This window comes from Mugil cephalus, chromosome 21 (genome assembly GCF_022458985.1).
Source record: "Mugil cephalus isolate CIBA_MC_2020 chromosome 21, CIBA_Mcephalus_1.1, whole genome shotgun sequence".
Classification (NCBI taxonomy): Eukaryota; Metazoa; Chordata; class Actinopteri; order Mugiliformes; family Mugilidae; genus Mugil; species Mugil cephalus.
In genome coordinates this window covers 5,275,953-5,299,878 of record NC_061790.1, presented here as the reverse complement: position 1 = coordinate 5,299,878, position 23,926 = coordinate 5,275,953, and the positions used below count along the sequence as shown (strand labels likewise).

Below are 23,926 nucleotides of genomic sequence, written 5' to 3'. Positions count from 1 at the left end.
AGCTGTTATTTATTTTTATATAAACCATGCACGAGCTTGTTTTCCCATTGAGGCCCATTTTCCATCAACAAACCTCTTAAGAGGAACTCTGTTGCAGATTAATGCAATAAAAAAAATAAAAAGTGTCTCAAATTTATTGGTAGTGGCACTAATAAACAAGAATGTGACTCAGTCATCTTACACAACCGCTGAGCTGTCACTGCACAGCGACTGCATATGAAAAAAAAAACCCTTAATCAGGAGGAATTTTCTGGATAAGTCATCACTTTTTGCACAAAAATACTTTAAACTGAGCAAAGTGACCCTGACTGCAGCGATGACTAAATGAATATTGAGCTCTGTAAGGACATTTATACAGTCGGTGTGGAAAAAAATAAGCTTTTAAGGAGGTGCAGCTGAGTGTTATTGAAGATTCATGTGTGTGTCTTATAAAACACAATTACTCTGACAGACATAATAGACACGTGAATGGAGCGAGCTTTCGTTAAACATCCTGAAACTGCTTTTAATTGTGCTGCAACAGTTCCATTGCTGCCTTTGACGTTTTGTTTTTCTCTCTATCTTATAAATTCTGAGCAGTCACCATTGATTCGACATCATGATATGGCTGATTGGGAAATTACATTTATTTCAACACCATAGTGTCCTCTTATTGCAGTGGTATGGTTTGCTTGTGTGATGTGTGGGGCATTAAACCCCGCTGAGTGACTGCAGGCTGCGCTATTAGCGGAGGCCACGTCGACTGGATGCGTAAAATATGCTCATCCGGGTCGTCGCTGCTATCTGGAGCCAGTGAATGTATACAAACTATAAATTAGCCTCTTCTTCTACTCCTTCTGCCAGAGCCGCAGCGTGCACGGGAGAAACTTATAGAGTTATTAATGTGCTTATGTGTAAGAGAATGAAGACGTTTATCACGGAGGAATGACGACGATGTGCGTTTAAAATGGGTCGTCTCCGAGCCACTGTGCTATATTTATATTTATGTATTCAGTATTTTATTTAATTTGCGTGGACTAAACCACTCATTGCGGATAGCAGCTCCCATCACTTTTTTTCATGTAATATTTTTTATTCATATACATTTCTTTGCATTCACATCATTTAATTTAGCTGTTGCTTTTATTTTGTCAAATTTTAATGCAAATTTTAGAAAAAATAAAAACAAATCGATCTTGCCACACCAAAATGTGTTATGATAAAACAAGGGCGTAGCTCATGTACGTTTAAATAATAATAAGATAATAAGAATAAAATAATACCATTCAGAGTAAGAATTTTTTATTTACAGTATTTTCAGTGCAAATTATTATTAACAAAAATAGCACAACTACATACAAAATAAAAAACATTACATGAACACTGCCGTGATGTTCTGAGATTTCATTAACGAGTGGTTCATAACCTACAAAATAAAAATTTCACAACCGCAGGTTTTCCTTCGGGTGAGGAAAACACACCATGCACACAGAAGCTCTCTGTAAACGACAGTAAGGAGACACCAAAAGAGGCCGGAAGTATTGTTTTTTTTTTATATTATTATTATTATTATTACTGGACAAGACGGAAAAAAAATGGAGACAAAATCTAATAAAATGTACAATTTATTCTGGAGCGTGTGTTTGAGCTAATGAGCGAATAAAAAAAGAAAAGAGTCTCTTCGCTCCATTTCTCCCCAGGTATTAAACCGACCTGTTTTTTATTGCTACAGTCTCCTGGCATGTCCGGTCACTGTCGTTCTTCTGTGAAAAAATAATAAAAACATCTCATTGTTCGTGGGACCAGCGTGGACTCATTAGCCTTCATATTAACACCTGTGAGGCCGCTGTGTCCGTGGCCGTGACCGCGGCCGCGTCCGCGCTGCCGGCCGGCGCGCTCCCGCTCATGATCACGCTGGTTTTATTGTGCTCGGAAACGTCCAAATGTCCGTCAGCGCTCTCCTCGTCGGCCTCGTCGGATTCGCACTCGCTCCTTCCCTCGCTCTCACACTCGGACTCCAGCGGCTCTTTGGGCTCCCTGCCGCCGGCCTCGGACAGACCTTTCTCCGGCTTCTCCTCCTTCTCCTTGTCTTTCTGAGCCTGGGCCTCCTTGGAGTGCCTCCACTTCATGCGTCTGTTTTGGAACCACACTTTCACCTGCGCGCACACACACACACACACACATATCCAGCCGCCGTTAGATTAGTCTGCCTCTCGAGCATTTTATACAAATAGCAACCCAGCCACAGCTTCAGTGTTTTAGCACAATGCCTGGATTTTAAAATCCTCAAACACTCCCTTGAAAATGTCCTCAAAAACTTCCAGAAAATGTTTTGCAGTAAGATAAACAATCAGAAATATGTGCTTTTTGAAATTTGCACTCATTGCACTTAGCAGAAACTATATCCAAATGCTAATAATTGTTTTTGCAAACAGGACAAAAAATATGCACATATGCTCCAAAAAATATCCAATGAACGTGACAATAGATGGAAGAAAAAAAAATAATATTTCCAAATTCAGTAATGGTTAGAAATAATCCTGAACTAGCATTAGCATGCTCCTTGGCTAGACTACCGTATAAGTGGCTTTGACATTTGCTGGCTGACAGAAGCCTGGTGAAATGTAAACAAAAACAAGTGTTGCTCCAGATGTGGTGAGATCTGGCACACAGCGAGACGCCCCGCAGCCAATCAGGACGCTCCGTGTGCGGTTACGATGCCGCCTGCCAGTTGCAGGCCTTGATCACAGCCTCTTTAGCCTTTTGTTTTGGGATTATTTTAGGGTTGAATCTGAGTGATGGACACACGTGCAGGTTGCTCATTTTTTCATTTAATCACAGCGATAAATGTGGCCAGAAGCACAAACTCAACCTCACGTCCTCGGTGACTGAGGACACAGAGTGCATCTGAATGTCACTGAGTGTGTCCTGACCAGTAAAAGGAACACGGTGGGGATTTAAAAGTCTGTTTCCAGTTCCAGATCTGCATTTAGAGCTATAAAACTGAATACCAACAGAAAACATAATTTATAAACGGTTATTAAATTTGGTCAAATTAAAAACTGCACTCTTTTTTTTTTTTATGTGCACACATATTTATAAAACCCTGATTATGGCATTATGGTTTTCTAGTTTCTATTTGTGTTCTCTTGGCAATAACACCTCTTTCTACAAATAAAAGTACATAAATAATAGAGTTCAAACCGATTATATGAAGGATATATTTATATATATGGATTAAGAAATCCTTGACACAGAGGCTTTAAACAGGGACAATAATATTAATAATAATCTAAATTTATTTTAAGATCTAAATTTAATAAAAATGAAAGAGAAACTATTCTGTAGGAATTTATTTGCTTGTGTAATAAAGAAGAATAAAATGAAGCAGGCCTAAATCCACGTGCGTCCTCTTACCTGAGCGTCTGTGAGTCCCAGCATCGCAGCCAGCTGTTTTCTGTCTGGCTTGGTGACATACTTCTGTATTTCGAATCTCTTCTCGAGGCCTTTTCTCTGCAGGTTTGAAAACACTGCCCTCGACCACGACCTTTTCCTCTTGTACGTCTGAGGCATTGTGTCTTTTGTGAGGACGGCGTATGGACCTACAAGACACGAGGAGGGGGTGGGGGTGGTGGGGGGGAGAGACAGGAGGTTAAAGCAAGGACAGTCCAGTAATCAGCATTTAAAGTCTCACGTCTAAAAGACACAGAGGTCAGACAGGCCATCCTCCCGTCTGCTACGATCCTACATGTGATGTCTACCTGGGAAGGTGTCCTGAAACTGATGCTGGCCTGAGTGTCTGCTGCTGCTGCTGCCTAGTGAACTCATCATGGAGGACGCGTCGCTCATCCCGGGGTCTATGGAGGAGAAGTACTGGCTGGCCGGAGGCTGAACGGGGATGTGGATGCCTGACTGACGGTTCGAGCTAACGATGGACGTGAGATCTGTCACAGAGCGAGAGATGAGGGGCTTCAGTCAGCAAAGTGAGTTATCGCAGTGACACACATGCAGCCTGCCTGAAGACGACAACGCACTCTTTGAGGGGCAAAGATGGTCTCAAGTTTAGAGAGGAGGAAGCTCTGAGTGCTGGCCTTAGCTGCTTTTGAATAAACTTGTTGCTGCTGCTGTTCGTAGCTGATCCTGACCTCTAACCTCGTGTTAGGGGGCAATAGAGGAGATGAATTCCCCACATGGCTCCTTAATAGGAGACTATTAGTGCTCTAACTACTCTGTGAACAAGACAGCCAGTGTTATTAAGTGGAACTGACTGCACATGTGCACAGTTGTTGGTTTGCTTCTCGTTTGCTGGTTTCAGTTTCTAAACTTTGTGTCTGTTTAAGGCACTTGACTAGATCATAAAAATATTCTTTCAGGGCATTTAACACATGCTTGTTCATTGATTTATTTGTGTCTGACACGACAGGAAGCTACTCTATACACACACCACTTTTTTTTTTAATAAATACTTGAAGGCAGTTAAATCTCTCTGCTCACCTCTTAGCGACGACTTTTCTTTGCATTTTGGATCAAAGTCTGTTGACAGTATCCGATCAATTCCAAATTTGAGGTCTTTGCTTGAAGGCGGGGGGGCTTGTTGGGAGTTGTACGCTGTTCTGGAGACCGAGGTTAGTTGTAGTCCGTGTCTGTGGTACGGAGACGCCGGACTCATCCTGGCACCGTACACCGACGGCTCCGGCGCGACGGGAGAAGGGCGCAGCGGAGAGCTGCCGGAGTGGCCCTGCTGAGCGCGGTGGTGGTGTCCCATGTGCACCATGAGCGCGGAAGATCCCGGGATGTTCTCCGCATCTCCAGCCTGCAAAATATCTGCGATGCAAAACGAGGGTTTCTTCATTGTATCCACAGCGAAGCCCCCTGCGCAGTACGCAGACCAGAGGCTAAAATTTGATGCGTAAAACGGGTTGATCCCGGCCGTGTACATCCCGAAGCCTCTCACGCGTCGTATTGTTACTCAGAAGAGAGAGTTTAAAAGGAGAGACATGTAGAAAAAAAAAGAAGCACGGATAGCCTTTTAGGAGGACAGATGACCGTCCTCTTTGTGTAAGTGCCAAAATCGCTCTCCCAACTCTGAAATCCTAACCCCGCAGTTCCACTCTGAAGTTCCTCCGCTGACACTGATTGGTCGTTTTCTGAGCCAATGGACGTAGCGCGTTCGCTCGCATCACGCCCTTAACAAACGAGGATGATGTGTAACCGATTCTCTCTCTCCCTCTCTGACAGGCACATGACCAGGGACACTTCGGAGCAATTTTAATCCAGAGATGATGGATTGATCACTTAAAGAGAGCCTCCTTCTCACCCATATCACCGCACACGAAAATAGTCATTACGCAGGAACTCTCGTACTAATTTGAGTTTCTGGAAATGTACTTAACTATTCACACACACATTACAAATATTTGCAAGATGTCTGATTTGTTAGCTTTAAATATGTAATTCGTATTTTTTTTTTAAAAAAAAAATCTAAATCGATGTCCGCATATTCGATAATATACTGCGATCCTATAACCGGGGGCCCAGGAGAGTCTCTATTAGCTCCGGCTCATCCTGTTTTTGATGGGCTGTGATTCGTGTTAAATGAGCGGATATGCCCCGCTAGATTTGCCCCCTAAAATAGAACCCGTTTTAGTATTTTAGGATACAGCAGAAATCCTTATTTCTTCCGGCGCAGAAAGGGGGGAAACTTTATAATGACCGCTAGAACTTCCCTTTTTCAATATTTGTGCAACTTTATCTCAACCTGCAAGTTGCACGGTGACGCAAATCCGTCCCCATGCTCATAATAAACAGAGGAAATCTATTCCCCTCTAAAACGAAAACACAATTAACTTCAGAGGCGATACCTCATCCGCAAGGCCCCTCAAGATTCACACGTTGGGTCGCGGCCAATAAAGATTTTATAATCAGGGAGCGTAAATAGAGCTTTTAAGAAGTTTTCCTGCAGACTTAAAAGACGTTTAATTCTTTGATTTTTATTGTTTCTACGTGTGAGTTTATGCACGTTCTCTCTCTTTATATGTATATATAAAATACTTTTATATATATATTTATTATTATTTTTATTTTTTATTTTTTCAATAGTCAATTAACTCTTTCTCTTTCGCTTTCTTCCCCCGCCGCGGTGCCCTGATACTGCTCGGATCCCCCTCCTCCTCCCCCGGAGTCTGCAGATCGCATGTTTCTCTTGCATGTGTCGAAACAATGGCTTCTGAAGCCCGCATTCATTTAGTCTTGATTCATGCGGGCGGAAGGGCCGATGACCCTGACTCCCCGCTATCATGATGTTTTCGAGTGACACTTTTCCGGGTTAAAATTAGAAATGACATTTAACGTTTGCCCTCCATCACGCAGTCAAAACAATCCAGGGAAGAGGATGTAGCAGACGCAGCACGCCTCGAGTTATTTCAGGTGCTGATGAGCTTTTCAGTGGGAAGCGTTTAGGAAAAACAGGCCTCGGATCGGACTTTTACGCACGGCGTCTGTCATGAAACAGTGACGAGCGAGGCGACAGAGGAAACGGGAGAATTAATTTTAGCCTAATTAAACGTCACCTACATTATAATTTACATTAAACCAGTAGATAACAAAAACCAGATTTGCATTTTCAGTCGATCGGAGCACAATCAGTTGCAATTTTCTCAAATTCATTTGCATTTTATTTGTGCCAAAGCATCTCGCCATTTAAAATAACTCTGATTTTATTTTATTTTAATGGAGGCACATGCTCGTGTTAAAAAGAAAGAGCAGGCAGCACGCTTCCAAAAATAAACTCCAGCCTTCATATTATTGCAGCCGGTTTAAAGGTTCACGTCTAAGAAAATGAATATTTTTTTTAAATGATACATTTGATCCCCAACTCACCTGTAAAAACTGAAATATATATATTTTATTCTTCCACGGCTCGGCTGGATACCATTATTCACCTTTATTTCCCCTTTCTGAGCCGGTCCTCCGTGGAGCCGTATAAATGATGGCAGGTGGGATTCCTGCCAGTGCCAGCGACTCTGGTTAAAGGAGTGTGAGCGCTCCAGATCTGAGTCCGTCTCAAACAATAGAGAATTCAGAGTTACTGCCAGTCTAAATAAAACCTGATTGTCTTTTCAGAGGAAGAGTATTGTCCTTGACGTACTGTGTTAGCCACTTTATAGGCAGAGGATTTCGTGACTGTGTTTTTCCACTGTTAGTGTCCCCTCAGAGTTTCAGTAAGCACAGTCACAATCCAAGTCCTGTACTTCATCACCGTGATATTTTAGTTTTATGCAACATTTATATCACATTATTCTCCAGAGTGCAGTTACTTTTTAGATTTAGAATTTATATTTAAATTGACAAATTTACAACACAGTTGATGAAGATTTTGATTCCTTTGAACTTTTTGTGTCTCTAGACAGAAAAGCTCTAAGAACTTCTAATATCCTTCATTTAAATTAATAAATAATGACGCATAAATGGGTAAAGATTGCACATATTTAACAAACCCATACAAATGCGTGTTGCAATTCTTCTGCAACATTAGTTTTCTCACAGCCTGTAGGGTAAATAATAGTCTAGTAAATAGTGTGTGAAATCCTCCAATAATTACCTACAGTCTGGGCCAAACGAATTAAACATAGTTTATATTAAATAAACAAACAAATACATCTAAATTTGTATGGCAAATTCATATATCTTTCTCATCCCATTTATTATCTCATGAACCATCAGGTCATGATGTTACGACCCTCTGGAGGGCCTTGACCTTAGAGTCCGTGGACCTTTTTGGCTCGGGACCTCTTGGAGGAAAACCTCTCTAAACTCCTAGTGAACATGCATTTAGATAACGTGTAACACATAATAAATAAATAAATAAATGAATACACATTTGTGTAGAAGGAGCTTTTTTTTCTGCTTTCTTATCACATATATTGTGTCACAACCCATCAGGTCGTTATGTTGGGACCCTTTAGAGGGAGTTGGCCCTTAGCCTGCGAACCCCTCCCTACAGTATCCGTATAAATAATTATTCCAGGCCCAAACAGGCAAACATTTCATGTATTTAATAAACAAACAATAAATAAATAATTTATTTAAATACTAATTTAAATAAATTAATACTAATTTTCCTCTTTTTCTTATGACCCATCATTTAAATATGCTGGGACCCTTGAAGGCCTTCACCCTTAGCCCGTGAACCCCTCTAATAAACTGTCTACAGTAACTGTATATACACCTATCAGGCATAACATTATGACCACCTTCCTAATGTTGTGTAGGTCTCCCTCGTGTCTCCAAAACAGTTGTGACTCACCAGAGAATGGACATGGTCCTTCTGAGGGTGTCCTGTGGCGTCTGGCAACAGGACGTTGTTAGTGGGGGGACTTTGGGTCCTATGGGTCGAGGGGAGGGGCCTCTGTGGATCATCCCACAGATACTTGATCAGTTTTGGATCTAGTGAATTTGGAGGCCAGGTCAACACCTTGTGCTGCTCTTTTTGTGTGTGTGTGTGTGTGTGTGTGTGTGTGTGTGTCTGGCTGCATCCTGCTGGGGATGGGTGCTAACATCAGGGAGTCATTTCTATGAGGTGGGGGCGTCTGGTCTGGTCTAGGTGGGTGCTACATGTCTAAGTAACACGAATGAATGTCAGGTTCAGAAGTTTCCCAGCAGAACACTGAACTGACACAAGATGGTCAATGTTAGTTACTTGTCTTCTTTTCCTGGTCATTATGTTGTGGCTGATCGGTGTATTTAAACTTGCGATGTCTTTCAGCATTAGTGCATTTGTATTACCAGCCCAATAACGTTATATATAACACTAATAAATCAGTCAAACGTTATGTTTTTCTGCGTAGTCCGATACTAATATTTTCCTAATTGCACATTTTAATGCAAATCTTAACACGGTTCAACTTTTACTCTAAAACATCTGCTCCGACCTCAAAAAAACATCCACCAAACCTGATGCTTATTTTCCAGGAATGACTACCAGCTCACTCACGATTAAAATGATTAAAATGAAAAGTCTGGGTGAACTAAATAAGTGCTTTATCTAATCCTCTCGGCGGAGCCAGCTGCTCTGCTCTGCGTCCACGCACTCTGCACTGAAGCTAATCAGAGCTTAAACAAACAACACGAAAACAAAATGTCATTTATGAGTCACATGCTCGCCGCGGACGAAAACAAAGCCGTGCAGTTGTGCACTGTTGACTACCTGAAGTTTAAAGCATCGGACGGAGCCCATTGTTGTCGCCTGATTGCTCGCTGCGTGTTTTTCAGGAAGTCTTATCAGGCGGAGGAAAAACTGAATGAGCACCTCGGACCGTAGCTCCTCTGGATCACATGCTGCCGGACCAGAATTAAATGATTTCCATTATTACACCGAGAGTTATTGCTCCCCTCTCGTACGGCTCCGGCTCAAGCCAAGATTACTATTTCTGGCAATGTTTGCCTCAGGAAGGAACTTTCGCAGATTTAATGGGACCTGGGCCATTGTACACTGCCTTCTGTATGGCACGCTGCCATCATTTCCACAGAGAGAGGAGAGAGAAAAAGGACCGAGGGAGACGTCTAAAGGCAATTCAAAACAAGGCTGTCGCGTTTATGTGACCCCGAACACATCCAGTGTGTTTCAGACGCTGAACTCTGTCCGACGAGGTTTTTAACTTGCGTGCGGGGGGTCAAAGGTCAAAGCCTGACCTGCTTTTTATGAGCAGGGGTGTTATTTTTTAATGAAGCATCTCTGGCTGCGTGTTCTCAGAAATAAAATGTTCCAGTATTGACCCAGAGAAAAGTGTTTAGATTATTCAATAAGAGCTGCAGAGCCTGTGTGTGCTGACCGCTCAGTAACACGTGCACAATATGCAAGATACAGGTTTGCATCATTACAGGCCTAAACTCTTTAGACTCTAAGCTATGAAAATACATATTCTATTAATCTAAAAAGAAAGAACAGAATAAAACCAGAATGCATTATAGCATTTTATACTTTTACTAAAAGTATAAAGAAATTCTGCTTAAATACAGCTTTAATTCAGTACTTTTTAAGATGTTTTATATATGTCACAAATATTCTAATGAGTCATGAGATTAACTGTAACACGTATAAACTGCCCTCCCCTATATATAATATAATCATTTTGAGGCTTAAATTCTGCATCACAACACATCCAGTTTAAAGCCACTGGAGAGATACAATTGGAGATACAGGATATTAGTTATTCCCTCAGATATCGTGTTAAACATTAATAAGCAGCTCCCCCCAGTGACTAAAGGTTCTCTTCTTCTTGTCCTGCTCATATTTCTACAAATGTGGTTTTCATCTTCATTAATTTTAAAATCAATTCATCTTGAACTTTTGAAACAGCGAAGGCTTCAGCTGCTATTGGTTCATTTCTTCTCAATCATAAAATGAATATTGAAGATATTTTGCTGCCGTCCTGAAAAAAGGAAAATTTAACAACAGTCCTTTTTTTTGTTTGTTTTATAGATCAAACATCTAATCCATGAGTAATCTAATAGTTCAGATAATTAGGATTGTGTTTTTTCATCTTTCTACACAACTTAATCATAGTCCAAAGGCACTTTACTTTTTACTTCTACATTTCAGATGATGTTGCATTCACCCTATAATTATTCTATAAATTCAGATTGGCGATATAAAATATAACCAACAAATACATTATGATGTGTTAATATGTATAATATATGTGAGATAATGAGATAAAGTTAGAGTTAATTACTGGCTGCAGCTGTAAACTCACACACAAAGACATAAATGTAACTAATTGCAGTCGTGCATTGTAACATGTTTTATTCTAAGATTGACATTCTGTCATATTTCTGCCGTTACAAATTCAATTTCATACAAATCAGACCTTATTTAACCTTGGGGACATTTTTATCCATTTGGGCAAAATGTCTCTTGATTTGGCTGCACATGTGGCACATTTTTTTTTTTTTTTTTGTGCATAAATTTCTTAAACCACTTAAGCACTTAACAAAACTACCCTAAATGAAATCATTTTGATGAATTTTAACCTTTTAAATGCTTGATTACTTGAAGTCACTGTTGTTTTTGCGAAAAAAAAAAAACATATATATTTTCCATAAAACTAATGTTGCACGGCTGTGGCATTGATTGATTTATTTATTTTTTTTTAATTTATTTTTAGATCAGTCTTGGGTATGATCAAGATTATCTAAAGCACTGACTTGATTGCATCGGTAGTTTTTATGTAAAATCAGATTTAAAATTTTCCACCCTTTCGTAACCTTAGCGGACAAAAATGTCCCATTGACTTCCATTATAACTAGGTTTTTGTAATCTCTCAGCCATGACACCATAAAAACCTTTCTTCTTGCATATCAGGGTTTCATTTAGGAGGAAAACGGTCAAATTTGTCATTTTTAGTGCTCAACACTATGTTTTATGGAAACTAGATAATTTTTCATGTTTTTTTGTTTTTTTCCTAAAAACAACAGTGACTTCAAGAATAACACTGGCATTTAAAGGGTTAAAATTCCTCAAAATTATTGAATTTTTAGTAGTTTTGGAAAGTGCTGGAGTGGTTTAAGAGATTTATGCAGAAAAAAATCAGAGTTTTTATGGCAGTTTTTGGACATGGACGTTTTTGTCCACTGAGGATACAGAGTGTGGTGAATTAAACAGATGCCTGAGGTTTTATCAAAAGTATCTACGTATTATCAGAAAAAAGAACTGCAAGTAAAGTAAAACTATCAATTACACAACAAATAGTTTCTGTACATGATTTAATTGTGTTTCATCCATTATACCGTGATGGATTTATTATGTTACTGCTGTCAGAGAGATGTAGTGAAAGACAGAAGTTGCAAAAGTAAAATATACAAGGGTACCTTACGACTGTACTTGAGTACAGAAGGATTTGCTTAGTTTTAGTTGGATTTTTATTGTAAAATTAATATTAGAACCTTTAAACAATAAAGACGTTACATTCTTTCATTTTTTTCTCACGTTTTATCGACCGACTCATTAATCAGTGTTCAAACTAATAATCTGCAGGAAAACATTGAAAGTTGTCTTTAACTTTTTTTTAATTTCATAAAGACCAACTCACATTTAGACGCTTAATGTTGTCTTTGAATGCAGCCTGTGTCAGTTTAGCAAAATAACCAAGTACCATTTTAAGGTAATTGTGATTAAAATATAATTAAAGTACATGAATCCAAAACTAGCTCTGATAGATGATTTACTGTATACTGTAATATAATATTTTTTAAAAGTAATGGCAGCTTTTAGACAAACGTAGTGGAGTAAACGGCACAATATCTCCCTGTGAAATGTGGTCAAGTCAAAGTAGAATAAATTTAAAATAAGTACATGCAGTTGAGTACATTTACTGCATTAGATCCGAGTGCTTCATGTTGAGACTGAAAAATAACAGACGCAGACAAATACGACCTCGCGATCCCGATGATGGAGACATGAAGTAAACGTTTCATTTTGAATTTAAGTATTTAAATGCCTCTAAAAACCTGCTCCTGATTACCCGAGAGACTTTGTTTTGTTTGACTGCTCTTCAAAATCAAGGTCCAATAAGGCAGCTACTTAAAACGAATTCACTGAATCCAGATCAATGAGGAGAATAAATCCCACTCCAGCCGCACGTTTCCTTTTGTGGTAGCGCGCTTCTCACTCTTTTCCTCCGCACAGTCCAAGCGCTGAAAACATTAAGTGGTCATTAGCCGGACATTGGAGTGGTAGACTAATCACACTCACCACAGGCTGCCCTCTGCTGTAAACAACCTAAGGAGCTGCTTTAATGGAAGCTTTTAAATATGACGGTGACTCTGTGCCTTTGAGCAAAACCGTGTGTTTACACTAAAACAGATTAAAGCTGCGCAGAGGTTCAGGGCCCTCTGCAGCTCCAGTGTGCAAATGTACACACGGTTAAATCACATGTACTGTAAGCAGAGCCGAATACTGCCGGAGAAGAGACTAATGGAAACACAAAAGGTCATAATAACAAACCATTAGGCCTAATGCTGCTCCTCCAGCACGGTGGCAAGACGCCACAGGGAGCATAAACCTCTGCAGAAGTGCATCACAACACGCGGTCATTTCTGTCACATCTGTTTGAAATATTTATTTTTAATTGAGTAAGAGGAGGCCGCTTCCACTCATTACTGATATTATCACGAGAAAAGCGGAGATTTGAGCCGGGGGAGACGGGGAAACGTGCAATTCCTGAAATGTTATGCTGGATATCTGGATGAGAGTAACCAAAAAATGTCTCCTAAATGAGGGTTGTGGGTCACTCCCTGCAGACTTTTCTTTGCGTAGCTAATCTTTGTGCGGATGCATCGAGGGCAGTTTGACGCAGAGCAGAGCATCTCAGCGTGCAGCTTTACTGCGTCACGTCTCGGGTCAAACCAGCCAACTGCTGTTTAGCGCCGCAGTGGAAAAATATGATTCATCAGCTGAGAAACTCCAAACAGCAGAAGAATCGTTTAAACATGACAGAAGTGACGCAGCAACAAAAGGTGTGGCTATCGAGGCTTTAATTGTGCACATCCATCTAGCAGCGTTGCTTTTTATTCTGGGTTCTCTGCAGTTTGTCTCAGGGGAAGGACGCACACACACACATCGGGGACAAATTTGTCCAGAAAGCAGCTACTGGAAATGTTTTTTCCACACCGTCCCAGGAGAGTCTTCAGTGCTGCTTTGGCTTTTGGGTTTTATTTTATTTTTATTTTTATGTCCGTGGCCGTAGCTCCTCATCTAGCAGCTGAACTATAAACTATATAAAGTTTCTCCCACAATAAATTAAAATTCACACAAATTTATTTATGCAAAAAATAAAACTTTTAAAAATGACTAACTTTTGTTTACACCAAAACTTGTAAAAAAAATCTCCAGTATACTTATACTCCATTATTATTTTTTTTTATTTTAACAGTATATTTACAAATTATTTATTTTATTTTATGACACAAATGTTTCTGTACTGTAGACAACATAATGTAATGTATTATTTTTATCTCAGCTCCTCACAGTAAAGATGAGGTTTGTATTTTCAGCTGAACGCTGCCATCTAGTGGCTAAATGCTACCTCACAGAGACGCTCTGGACAGGCGTCCGCTTTTGGAGACAAATGGACTTGACTTTAAGTTTGGTACAATAATTATTCCACACGCAACAAGTAGCTTACATGAATAAGTGAATGTAAATTCACCAGTTGCTGGGTAGCTCTGAACACGGCCTCTGTTCCCTGGTCACATGTTGGAAAACGCCCCTTTCAGATCCTCCTACATGTCGACTTGACGGCATCGCATCATTTCTGCAGATTTCTCAGCTTCAGTCTCCTCTTATCTTCTACTGCATCCACATCCCCAGTGTTCTCTGAACTAATGATCTTTGGTTGTAGTGGAGAACATTATTCATTCATTCATTTTCTGTAGCCGCTCGTCCTCTGGAGAGTCAGGCCAATTTACAATCACCATCGAACCTAACAACCACGTCTTTGAGCTTGGTGGGAGGAAACTGAGAGAACCCAGAGAGAACCCATGCAGACACAGGGAGAACATGCAAACTTCACACAGGAAGGCCCTCGGTTGGCCAATGGATCCAAACCCAGAACGTTCTTTAGAGAACGTGAAATTGCATCAAAACAGCATAAATAACATAGATAAATATATTTATCTCACCACATCAGGCAGCACAGTCAGATCAATTATCCCTGTCCGGGGTGTATCCTGCCTCCCTCCCAATGACAGCTGGGACAGGCTCCAGCCCCCAGTAATTAAACCAGCCCCCAGAACGAACCAGTAATTAATGATTTTAGTTACTGAACTAAATGAGCCGTGCTCATTTTTCTTAACACCGTTAATGAGCAGAAATCCGTGTGCATGTGCTCAGTTGACGCCTTCATCCTGTTGCGCGGAGCCGGACGCGTGCACACGTCCCCGGGGGGATTCCTGGCTCTGACCTTTGACCTCCGTCCATTACGGCGGTCTTTAGGAGGGGTATCAGCTGGACTCAGGAAGTGAAAGCAGGTGTCAGCTGCTGGTGTTGCTTGACATTAGACCCTTCTACTGACACCTTTTCCTCACTTCCGTATCAGATTTTGTTGCGTTTTTTCCTCACAGATTCTCAGTAAATCTTGTAACGGGTCAGTAAGTGGAGTGTGTGTTTTACTTTTAAGCATTTAAAACCTGTGATTTTGCACAGATTGTCTTTTTATTTAGGCCCAAAGTTATAGTTTTGGTAGAAATGTGAGACTGTTTTAATTTCTGTTCCATCTGAATTTGATAATTGGAGTAAATGCGCTCGTTTTCAAGCAGAAAAAAGTCACAATCTGAGAATGTTTAGCTTTTTGTTTTTGCATTTCGCTCAATCTTAACCATAGTCGTCTTCAGAGGCCTTAGTAAAAAAAAAAAAAAAAAATGCTGTTGTGACATTTAACAAGTGAGATTTAATGGCAGTTCCCTTTTTTTTCATACTTACAACCAACGCCTCAAACAGCTCCGCGGGGAAGGAGAAGCAGGACTTACAATAACAAGTGCAAATCACTTGGTGCCGATGTCTGACCTCCTCTGACCACGCACATTTTGGCACAGCTGATCAAAACACACAGTCATCAACCCTTTTTTTAAAAAAAAAAACGAACAAACATTTGGATCCCATCGTGCAAAGGAAATTAAATAAAAAGGACCACTTAAATTAAAACTAAAATCGTCATCATAAACAATATGACGACGGTGCAGAATTAAAAAAAATAAAATGAAATAAAAAATGAATTTAAAAACACCAAATAAAACAAATAATTCTAAAAAATAAAAAAATATGTTTGAAGCGTGGGGAGCAAAAAATGATACAGACTTCATTTGTGACAATAACACAATCAGCTTGAAATAAGAGGATCCCTTTAAAACATAAAACCCGTTTCTTTGATTGAACAGCTTGAGATGTGTCTCACAGAATTTAAGACGATTAATGACTCTCTCATGTAAATCAAGTAAATATGTGGCTGGAACCAGACGATTAGCTTAGCTTAGCTTAGTATAAAGACAGACGGACAGAAACAGACCTAGCTTCTTGTTTTCATGCAAACAAAGCTGAAGTATAAAAACTTAATATAATAATATAAAGTAATACAGTTGTTTCCTCCCGTTTACAGCCTTCGTGCTAAGCTATGCTAACAGCTTCATATTTAAAGTACACAAAAGAGAATTTTCCAAAAACGCTAAACAGTTTCTTCAAAAGGTTTTCACACTCTGATGTATTACAACATGTGTGAGGTCAGTTCAAATCTGAGGTGCGTTTAAAAACTGACGGCTCTCGCGATAAAAGCAGTGTCTCTGACTGACAGTTCACTGCAGTCTGAGCCCAATGTGTCAGTTTATTCTAGCTATCGTCATCGGGCTGGATCCTGCCGTCACGCAGCAGTCTCTCCCTTTCTCCCGCGCCGTCGTCCTCTTCCAGGTTCATCCTCGCAGCGAAGTACGGTATCTTGGCCAGCAGGGGGCGGTGCAGTCCGTTGTACAGCGCCGTACCCAGGAGCAGGACCAGGAAGCCCAGGACCTGCAGGCCGTGGAAACGCTCCCAGCCGAGCGCCAGGCTCACCACCCAGATGACCAGCGTGCGCAGGCTGTCCAGCACCATGCGCGTGGTGGCGCTGATCTCTTTGGTGACGCTGATCCCGGCGAAGTTGAAGAAGGCGATGCTGACCGTGTTGCCCAGCAGGGCCAATATGATGAGGGGTTGGTGTCTGATCTGACAGAAGGCGTCCAGCGCGTCCTCCAGGACCTGCCGAGGGTTGTCGCTGAAGTTGCCGACGTGGATGAAGTACATGGGAATGAGGAGCAGCGACAGGACCAAGAAACCAAAGAAACCTGGGAACAGAAAAAACAGGTGGTTAGAACTGATGCCTCACAGCAAGAAGGTACAACTCCACCTGGGGCCTTTCTGGGTGGAGTTTGCATGTTCTCCCTGTGTCTACGTGGGTTCTCTCCAGGTACTCCGGCTTCCTCCCATCCTCCAAAGACATCCTCGTTTAGGACCTAGTCTAATGGCACATTTCCACGAGCACGATACGGCATGGTACGGCACGGCATGGCAACTGAGTACCATATAGTACCTCCTCGACGTGGGCGGGGTCATCATAACACAGCTGCGCGAAACTGTTGTGACGTCATTTACAATGCGCCAAGCCACGTGCAAAACCGGAAGACAAGGACAACAATAGACGAGAGAACAGGAGCGGCAAAAACACGACGTTTGAGGGTAAGCTAATGGTCACTAATGCTAGCTTGGTAGCCTTTACATTGTACAGTAATGGCTGCAGGCTAGGTTTTTTAAAAAGTGGTGGGGTCGAGTCTTGTGTTTATTTACACTCTGGTCAGTCGCCGCGCACTTATGACGCTTCCAATGACGACACTTGTTGGCAAATCAGTGGAAGGCAGTCGGCTGACGTTACGTTTTAGTAGCATTCGGCTCGCTTGGAACCAGGGCTGAGGCGATACCAAAATAGTACCAGGTACCACGTGCTAGTGGAAACACGCAAATACTGTGCCGTGCCGTACCATAACTTACCGTGTCGGTGGAAATGCGCCATAAGTTAATTGGTGAGTCTTAATTAGCCGTAGGTTTGAGTGAATGGTTATCTGTCCCTCTCTGTTAGCCTTGAGATAGACTGGAAACCTGTCCACGGTGTACCCCACCTCTTGGGATAGGCTCCAGCCCCCCCGTGGCCCCCTAAACCAGTGGCTCCCAACCCGGGTCCAGAGATCACAGTTGGTGTACCAAAACTTGTCTGATCTGAGCTGCCCACCACTTTTTAACCAGTACTGCATGTGTCTCCCTACATGTACTATATGCAGGGCTTAAAGTATTCACTGTGCCGGATCTCTGGCGTTTGATTGTGATGGAAAAACAAAAAATGTTGATGTGGGATATTGTCAGGTTTGAGCAGTCAATTGAGTAACACAGCTTTCCCTCCAAACTAACATCACTAGCCAATCAGAAGTAGTGTGGGTCTTGGAAAACTTCAGCTGCAGCCGATGCTGCATTCATGGCAACTTTGGAAAAAAATTAGCGCAGAAATTGCTGCTTCCAAAATAAAAAAGAATAGCTGCTGCACATATTTTAATGTTCAGCAAACGGTAACAATATAACAAATTATTATATCCAAGTTTTTGTGAAGGCTTCATCTAAGCCGGCGTTTTATCATCAACGTCACTGTTGTCGGAAACATGAAGCTAGGAGAACATGCTCTAACTACAAACAAAGGACTTAAAATAGTAAAGAAAAATAAAAAGAATAATAATGATAACTAATATTAAATGTTAGGATGTCAATTTTGCAATTATGTGTTATTAGAATATGATCTACAGTTGTTTTTGTATAAATTCAAACTCAATTAAATGGTTCAATTGTTTATCGAATAATTCCTCAACTTAATTATCTTGAACCCCATAATACTCCTTTTCTTAGATACCAGTGTGGGGGTATCTAAGAAAAGGAGTATTATGCAGTTCTGCTGTTATCAAGTCTGCTTGTAAACCTTCGTCACCGCCTACACACTGAAAGAGTGACGGATCATAAAGCCTACTGTTATTTCAATAGTTTTCTCACCCGGTCTGCAACACGTAGATTAGATTAACTGTAAAATCAGCTGTAGCCTGTTTCCTGTAAACTCTAATCAGACTGCGGCCGTGAACGTAGCTGTAAATAGTCCTGCTACGACAGAACTACTCAACAGGTCAATACAGTATCTGCTTGAATCACAATTGCTCTACTCGTTTCTCTTTCACCTCTGCTGTGCTTTAATTAAATTTACTGGCAGGAGGTGAATTTCAAGGGACATTTAAATACTCTCTAATGTGACTTTGTGTTATCAGTTGGGAAACAACGATTGACCTGTTGGTTGTTGATGTTTTTTTTTGGCGCTTGACCTTTGCCTTCCCCATTACCGACGTCTTTTAACATTGATCATTCAGGAATCTGGCTTTCCCTATTTTCGTGGCCTGTTTGATGTTTCTGCAAATGTTGGATGTGACTCTGGAGGAAGTTGGGCTCTGACCTTCAGTCCCCACAGCCTTTAGAGGATGGACGTCATGTTTGTAGACGAACTTTTCCTCCAGGACCATTTGCACAGCGACGATGATCTGGGCCGTGATGATCAGAAGATCTCCTGCAGGACATAAAAAAAAGTAGTTCTGGTTCGTTTACTGCTCATCAGAGGAATGTTAAATTTTTGAAACTTAAACGTCCTCCTACCCGTGATGACGTCGCTGAGCTTGTGTGAATCGTCTTTGTTCCCGCTGACAAAGTCGGCGAGGCCCACTATCACCAGACCCAGGATGGTGATGCAGATGCCGAGCCACTGACTGGGGGCCAGGCGACGCCCCAGAAAAGCCACGGAGAGCAGACCGGTGAAGATGATGACGGCTCCGCGGAGCATCTGGAAGCTGGAGGCGCTCGTCATGCTGAGAGCTGGAAGAAACAAAAAAAAACAGTCTGAATAGGATCTGGAAGTCTGCATAACGCTACATAGTGTGTATGCAGATTGAGCGGTCACCTACCAACATACATGATGGACGTGGCCGTCATGTCACACATGGCGGGAGGGAAGAAGAGGAGGGGGTTGAAGCTCTGGCCCGGGTTGATCTTGGGTTCTGGTCTACGTCTGTCGTGACAGATGAGGATGTAGAAGACCACGAGACAGCTGAACTCGCCCAGAAACATCCCCACTGCCTGGACACAGAGCGTGACAGGAGGGAGGGGGGGCAAAGGATTACAACTCTCATTGGTTTTAGTCAGGACATAAATAATTTCACCCCTTCTCTGTTTTGAAATGGTTAAAGGACAAGAGTATGCACTTCAAAACAACATACAAGTAGCATATGTTACTATTTTTTTTCACATAACCCCTAAGTCCTGACCATAAATACCAAATATTTCATAATTTTAACCCTTTATAAACCAGTGTTTATCATGGCATCACACTAGCAATAACATTTTTTGTTGTGTCATTAAGTGTCCTCATCAAACATCCCTTAGAAGTAGTATTTCTTAATAAATTTCTCCTCCTTCAGACAGATTCCCCACATGTTAACAGCCCTTCTTATTTTTAGATGTGGTACCTTTTAAAATGAATTTAAAGTAGGAAACCAACGGCAGGAAACACCGTTGGTTGATTTTAAGATGGTAAAGGATTAAGTAGAGGAAACTCATTTATATTCTAAATTGATGCCTTAAACACAAAAACGCCCAAACAGGAACCTTGTTGCCTACATGAAATAATTTAAAGTGTTTAATATAATAATGATATGCATAAAAACAAATTTAAGTACCTGACAGTTTTCAGTTCTTTCTACAAACACACTGTTGTCAGCCATTTTTAATCTGACGCCTAAAGTGCTGAAAGTGACTGTACCTGTACGAACGGATGAGAGAAAGTGTGTTCAGGGTCGTCATGGCAACCCTTAGCGGAGAACAGGTCAGCCCATCTGTAGGACGAAAAGACAAATCGGTCTCAGCATCAATCTTTAAACATCAAACATACACCACTCACATGTCAAACTTTAGCCGCACTAGTGAAAATGAACGTATCGTTATACGACGCTATATAACACTAATGTTATAATGTTCAGTTTACGACGCGTCATCAGAAAGGTGGTGATGCAACAGTTTTGCAGGATGTAATTTGTGGTTCTGTTAAACTTAAACGGAATTAAACACTAAAGCGTTATTTAGCAAACTAGGACTAAAATGGGGTTGTTTAAGTAATAGGAACATGTGTCAGTGCGATACAATTCATCGAAAGCACAATTCAAACTACAGCCTCTAAAATGAAAACACGGTTGGATCAACAGCTTCCTCAGCTATTTTTTAACAAATTCTGAATGCCACGAACTTCCTGAAGCTAAGCTTTAGTGTGGGTCTGTTACATTAGACTGCATTCATTAGTGTACCTAATGAGCTGGCAGGTGAGTGTGCACAAAAGCAGCTGGAGTTTTTTATCACTTATCTAAACTTCAACGCACCATTAAATGTGGTGCATTTGTTCCACTGCCCATAAAGAGCAGTAGAGATACGCTATATGATCCAACGACGCTGCCGTTCGCTTGTGAGGGAGTGCTTAGGTTTGCTTAAACTTTGACTTTTATTAGTCAGACGGTGGAAGGAAGCATGACTGGCATGTGAGCATCCATTTCGTCTCCATGTGCCAGACAGGGAACGTGGACTTTAAAAGGTGATGACGCTGCACTTCCCTGTAGCTCTTCCTTTAAACTCCTGAACTCATCAATACCAACCAGTACTGTCGACTGATCCAAATCTGCAATCCCTGTCCTCTTTATTGCAGTCGGCGCGCGTTGGATTTAAATGATCCGCTGTGGTATGAAAGAAAAGATGGAAGCGGAACCAAAACTATCAACCTAAACGCTGTAACTGATGCGAGACGCTGTAAAGTCAGACTGAGCCGGTCTCAGGTGACTGTGGTGAAACTCTACCTTATAGTTGCCGTGTTCGTCCTTCAGCGACATGACACAGCGCGTTTTGTCTGACACATTAGAGCCGCACGGATTGCGATTCGTGTCAGATTTGTTTCCGCAGACATAAACCCACAAAAGGACAGAGAAGTGCGCGTGTGTCAGGAAAGCTGAGAACACAGATTATTAGAGAAGTAGGAAAAGCTGAATTTCTTGTTTCACTGAATGACGATGCCCTTCCTGCCGTGACAACGAGAGGACTCAAACACAGTCAACTTGACAATCTATAAAATCATTTCAGTGTCAGTGAAGTTTATCAGCCATCCAGGTCATGGTATGTCCAAAAAAACAAACAAAAAACAAAACAAAAACAAAGCTGAAATCAACTCAGTCAACTGGACTTGTTTGAGTTTCTTGAAGTGGCCCAAGTGGTTTCTTCAGTTCTGTTGAGTCTAGCTCTTAAGAACTGAAAAAGCCACTTGTATGTGGGTGAAGGGTCTTCAAGAAACTTCAGCAAATTGTTTTTTTATGTTTGTTGTTTTTTTTAATTTTATATAAAATAAAGGTTAGTTTATGATGAACCCCGGCATGGACAGATAACATGTTGTTGTTGTAGTTGGGTTGTGGTATTGTGATTAACAGTCTGAACTATTAGGTTGGCATATCTGATACAGTGGTTTGCAGTATATTTGTTTGATTACTCAGTGTTTTTTTGTTTGTTTTTATTTGTTTGTTTCATTCATTATAAACAATGTGGAGTGCCACAGGGCTCTATTTTGGTCCCATGGTATTTTTATATGCTCAGTCGGCTCTTTCTTAGTGATAATACCTCCAAATACCTTTAAATGTTTAGAAGATGTTAAGGAGCTGGGTGTCTGAGCCTGAGTCTCGCCAGTTAATACAAACATTTCTTTTATTTTTATTTTTTTTTTAAATGCAGAGACACACCTTTAACTAAAACCAGGAAAGTAGAGCATGTTATGCCATTTACAGTAGATTTTTAAAGACGTAATTCACAGTTAATTAGGTACACTAGTGAACTTGAATGCATCTTAATATATCAGTCCAGCTCTAAATCTAAAGCTTCTAAACTGTTATAATGTTCAGTTTTATGTGAAAACAGCATCAGAAAGGTGCTAATTAAACTGTATGATCATGTTGGAGGGTGCAGTTTGTAGTGCTGTTAAATCAGATTGAAATAAACACTTAAGTGTTTCTGTTATGTAACCTACTGAATAAAATTTAGTCTTCAAAGTAATAGAAACATGTGTGGTTACAACACAGTACATTTCAATAGTTCTGCAAACCACAGCTTCCAAAATGAAAACACTGTTGATTGTAAACAAAAGCTTAATACTATGCTTTATGAGGATAAGATTTATTTATTACATATTTATTACTATGCATTTTCTTGTGAAGTGAGTATAAATAGTCAACACTGGCCTAACGTAGTCTAGTACAATGTAAAGGTTTATTTTAATTCATTTTCTACGTCTAAAAGCCTTAAAATAGATAGAAAGTGTATGTTTTCATGTCAGCTACTGTGTGTACCTGTGACCTCTATAATAAAAGCCTGAACTAGACTAAACTCTAACCTTTGTCAGGATATAAAGCCCCACATAAATAGACAAGGTTTGTTGAGGACACATTCCTGCTGAAATCTGATGACCCCAACACATTTGTAATGCTGCTTTATTTTATGTGCGTTCAGATAAATCCACCATTTACTCTGCAGCAGCTTTATCGTGTCAACATTAGTCCGATGTCAGCTTCCTACAACCTTAACTTCCTATCGCTCAGCTCGATTAGAGAGTTTATATTTGCTTGTTATCGCCGAGAATTAACAGCAACATCAGCGAAGACTGGAAACTGATTAGCAAGCTACATGCTAACACTTAACAATAAAACCTAAACAAAAGGACTCACTTGGCGGATAAAGTGTTGATGGAGCCCGTTGTTAGCATGAGTCCCGCCAGGAACAGCTGGTATTTTGTCCACGCCATGTTGGGACGAGTGGACGAGTGGACGGGACCGAACGAACCAGGAGTCTGTGTTTTTCTGTGTTCGTCCCCGGTCGTTTTTTTACCCACACCTCCTCCGCTGGTTGTGCTCTGTCAGTGAACGCCACATGACAACAGTCAGCTGACTGCAGCGTGCTGCTTTAAGGGGCGGTCGGAAATGAGGGAACGCGGGAAGAAAGAAAAAAAAAAGAGCGAAAATTGAGCGTAACATATTCAAGAATCGTTTATTGTGATTATGTGAGGACATGGCGAAATTTTGGGTGGTAGCTAGTGGGCTGGGGATTCAATTTTACTGCTCTGGGGAAGAAGGCAGTTGTGGTTTTGATGTTTCTGTTCCTCTTCCGTGAATCGAGAGGTGTCAACTGTGCAGGGCCAGGGTGGGTTGGATCTGCAGACATCCTGCTGGCCCTCTTTTGGACCTGGTCAGCACAGACTGAGTCCAAATCTGGAGGAGAATC

The 23,926-nt window shown here is 41.0% G+C and overlaps 2 protein-coding genes and 1 long non-coding RNA gene across 4 annotated transcripts; 1 reads left to right on the top strand and 2 right to left on the bottom strand.

The window, feature by feature from the left end:
* Positions 1-1,264: 1,264 nt before the first annotated feature.
* hlx1 (H2.0-like homeo box 1 (Drosophila)) lies at positions 1,265-5,228 on the bottom strand. 2 transcript variants are annotated; one of them, XM_047574421.1, is made up of 4 exons: positions 4,474-5,228; positions 3,741-3,923; positions 3,397-3,581; positions 1,265-2,135 (listed from the first exon to the last, which is right to left on the bottom strand). In XM_047574421.1, exons 1-4 carry the CDS (start codon positions 4,916-4,918, stop codon positions 1,803-1,805), a joined length of 1,146 nt encoding a protein of 381 aa, XP_047430377.1. In that variant the 5' UTR covers positions 4,919-5,228; the 3' UTR covers positions 1,265-1,802. The 2 variants fall into 2 exon arrangements, with proteins under 2 accessions (XP_047430377.1, XP_047430378.1); XM_047574422.1 differs by lacking the exon at positions 3,741-3,923.
* LOC124999503 lies at positions 3,826-5,445 on the top strand. Its single transcript, XR_007111189.1, has 2 exons — positions 3,826-3,962; positions 5,218-5,445. It is a non-coding gene; the product is annotated as an uncharacterized LOC124999503 (long non-coding RNA).
* Positions 5,446-15,312: 9,867 nt separating this feature from the next.
* slc35f6 (solute carrier family 35 member F6) lies at positions 15,313-23,572 on the bottom strand. Its single transcript, XM_047574571.1, has 6 exons — positions 23,374-23,572; positions 20,391-20,463; positions 19,537-19,708; positions 19,232-19,447; positions 19,035-19,145; positions 15,313-16,845 (listed from the first exon to the last, which is right to left on the bottom strand). Exons 1-6 carry the CDS (start codon positions 23,448-23,450, stop codon positions 16,358-16,360), a joined length of 1,137 nt encoding a protein of 378 aa, XP_047430527.1. The 5' UTR covers positions 23,451-23,572; the 3' UTR covers positions 15,313-16,357.
* Between the last annotated feature and the right edge of the window lie 354 nt (positions 23,573-23,926).

Excerpts from the sequence above, each read along its gene's own strand:
- hlx1 (XM_047574421.1), bottom strand. The coding sequence starts at position 4,918 with ATGTACACGGCCGGGATCAACCCGTTTTACGCATCAAATTTTAGCCTC. Across the intron at positions 3,924-4,473 it reads AGAAAAGTCGTCGCTAAGAG|ATCTCACGTCCATCGTTAGC; the intron begins GTGAGCAGAGAG and ends GCTCTGTGACAG. Across the intron at positions 2,136-3,396 it reads TGGGACTCACAGACGCTCAG|GTGAAAGTGTGGTTCCAAAA; the intron begins GTAAGAGGACGC and ends GTGTGCGCGCAG.
- slc35f6 (XM_047574571.1), bottom strand. The coding sequence starts at position 23,450 with ATGGCGTGGACAAAATACCAGCTGTTCCTGGCGGGACTCATGCTAACA. Across the intron at positions 19,146-19,231 it reads GCTCAGCGACGTCATCACGG|GAGATCTTCTGATCATCACG; the intron begins GTAGGAGGACGT and ends TATGTCCTGCAG. Across the intron at positions 16,846-19,034 it reads AAAGGCTGTGGGGACTGAAG|GTTTCTTTGGTTTCTTGGTC; the intron begins GTCAGAGCCCAA and ends TTCTGTTCCCAG.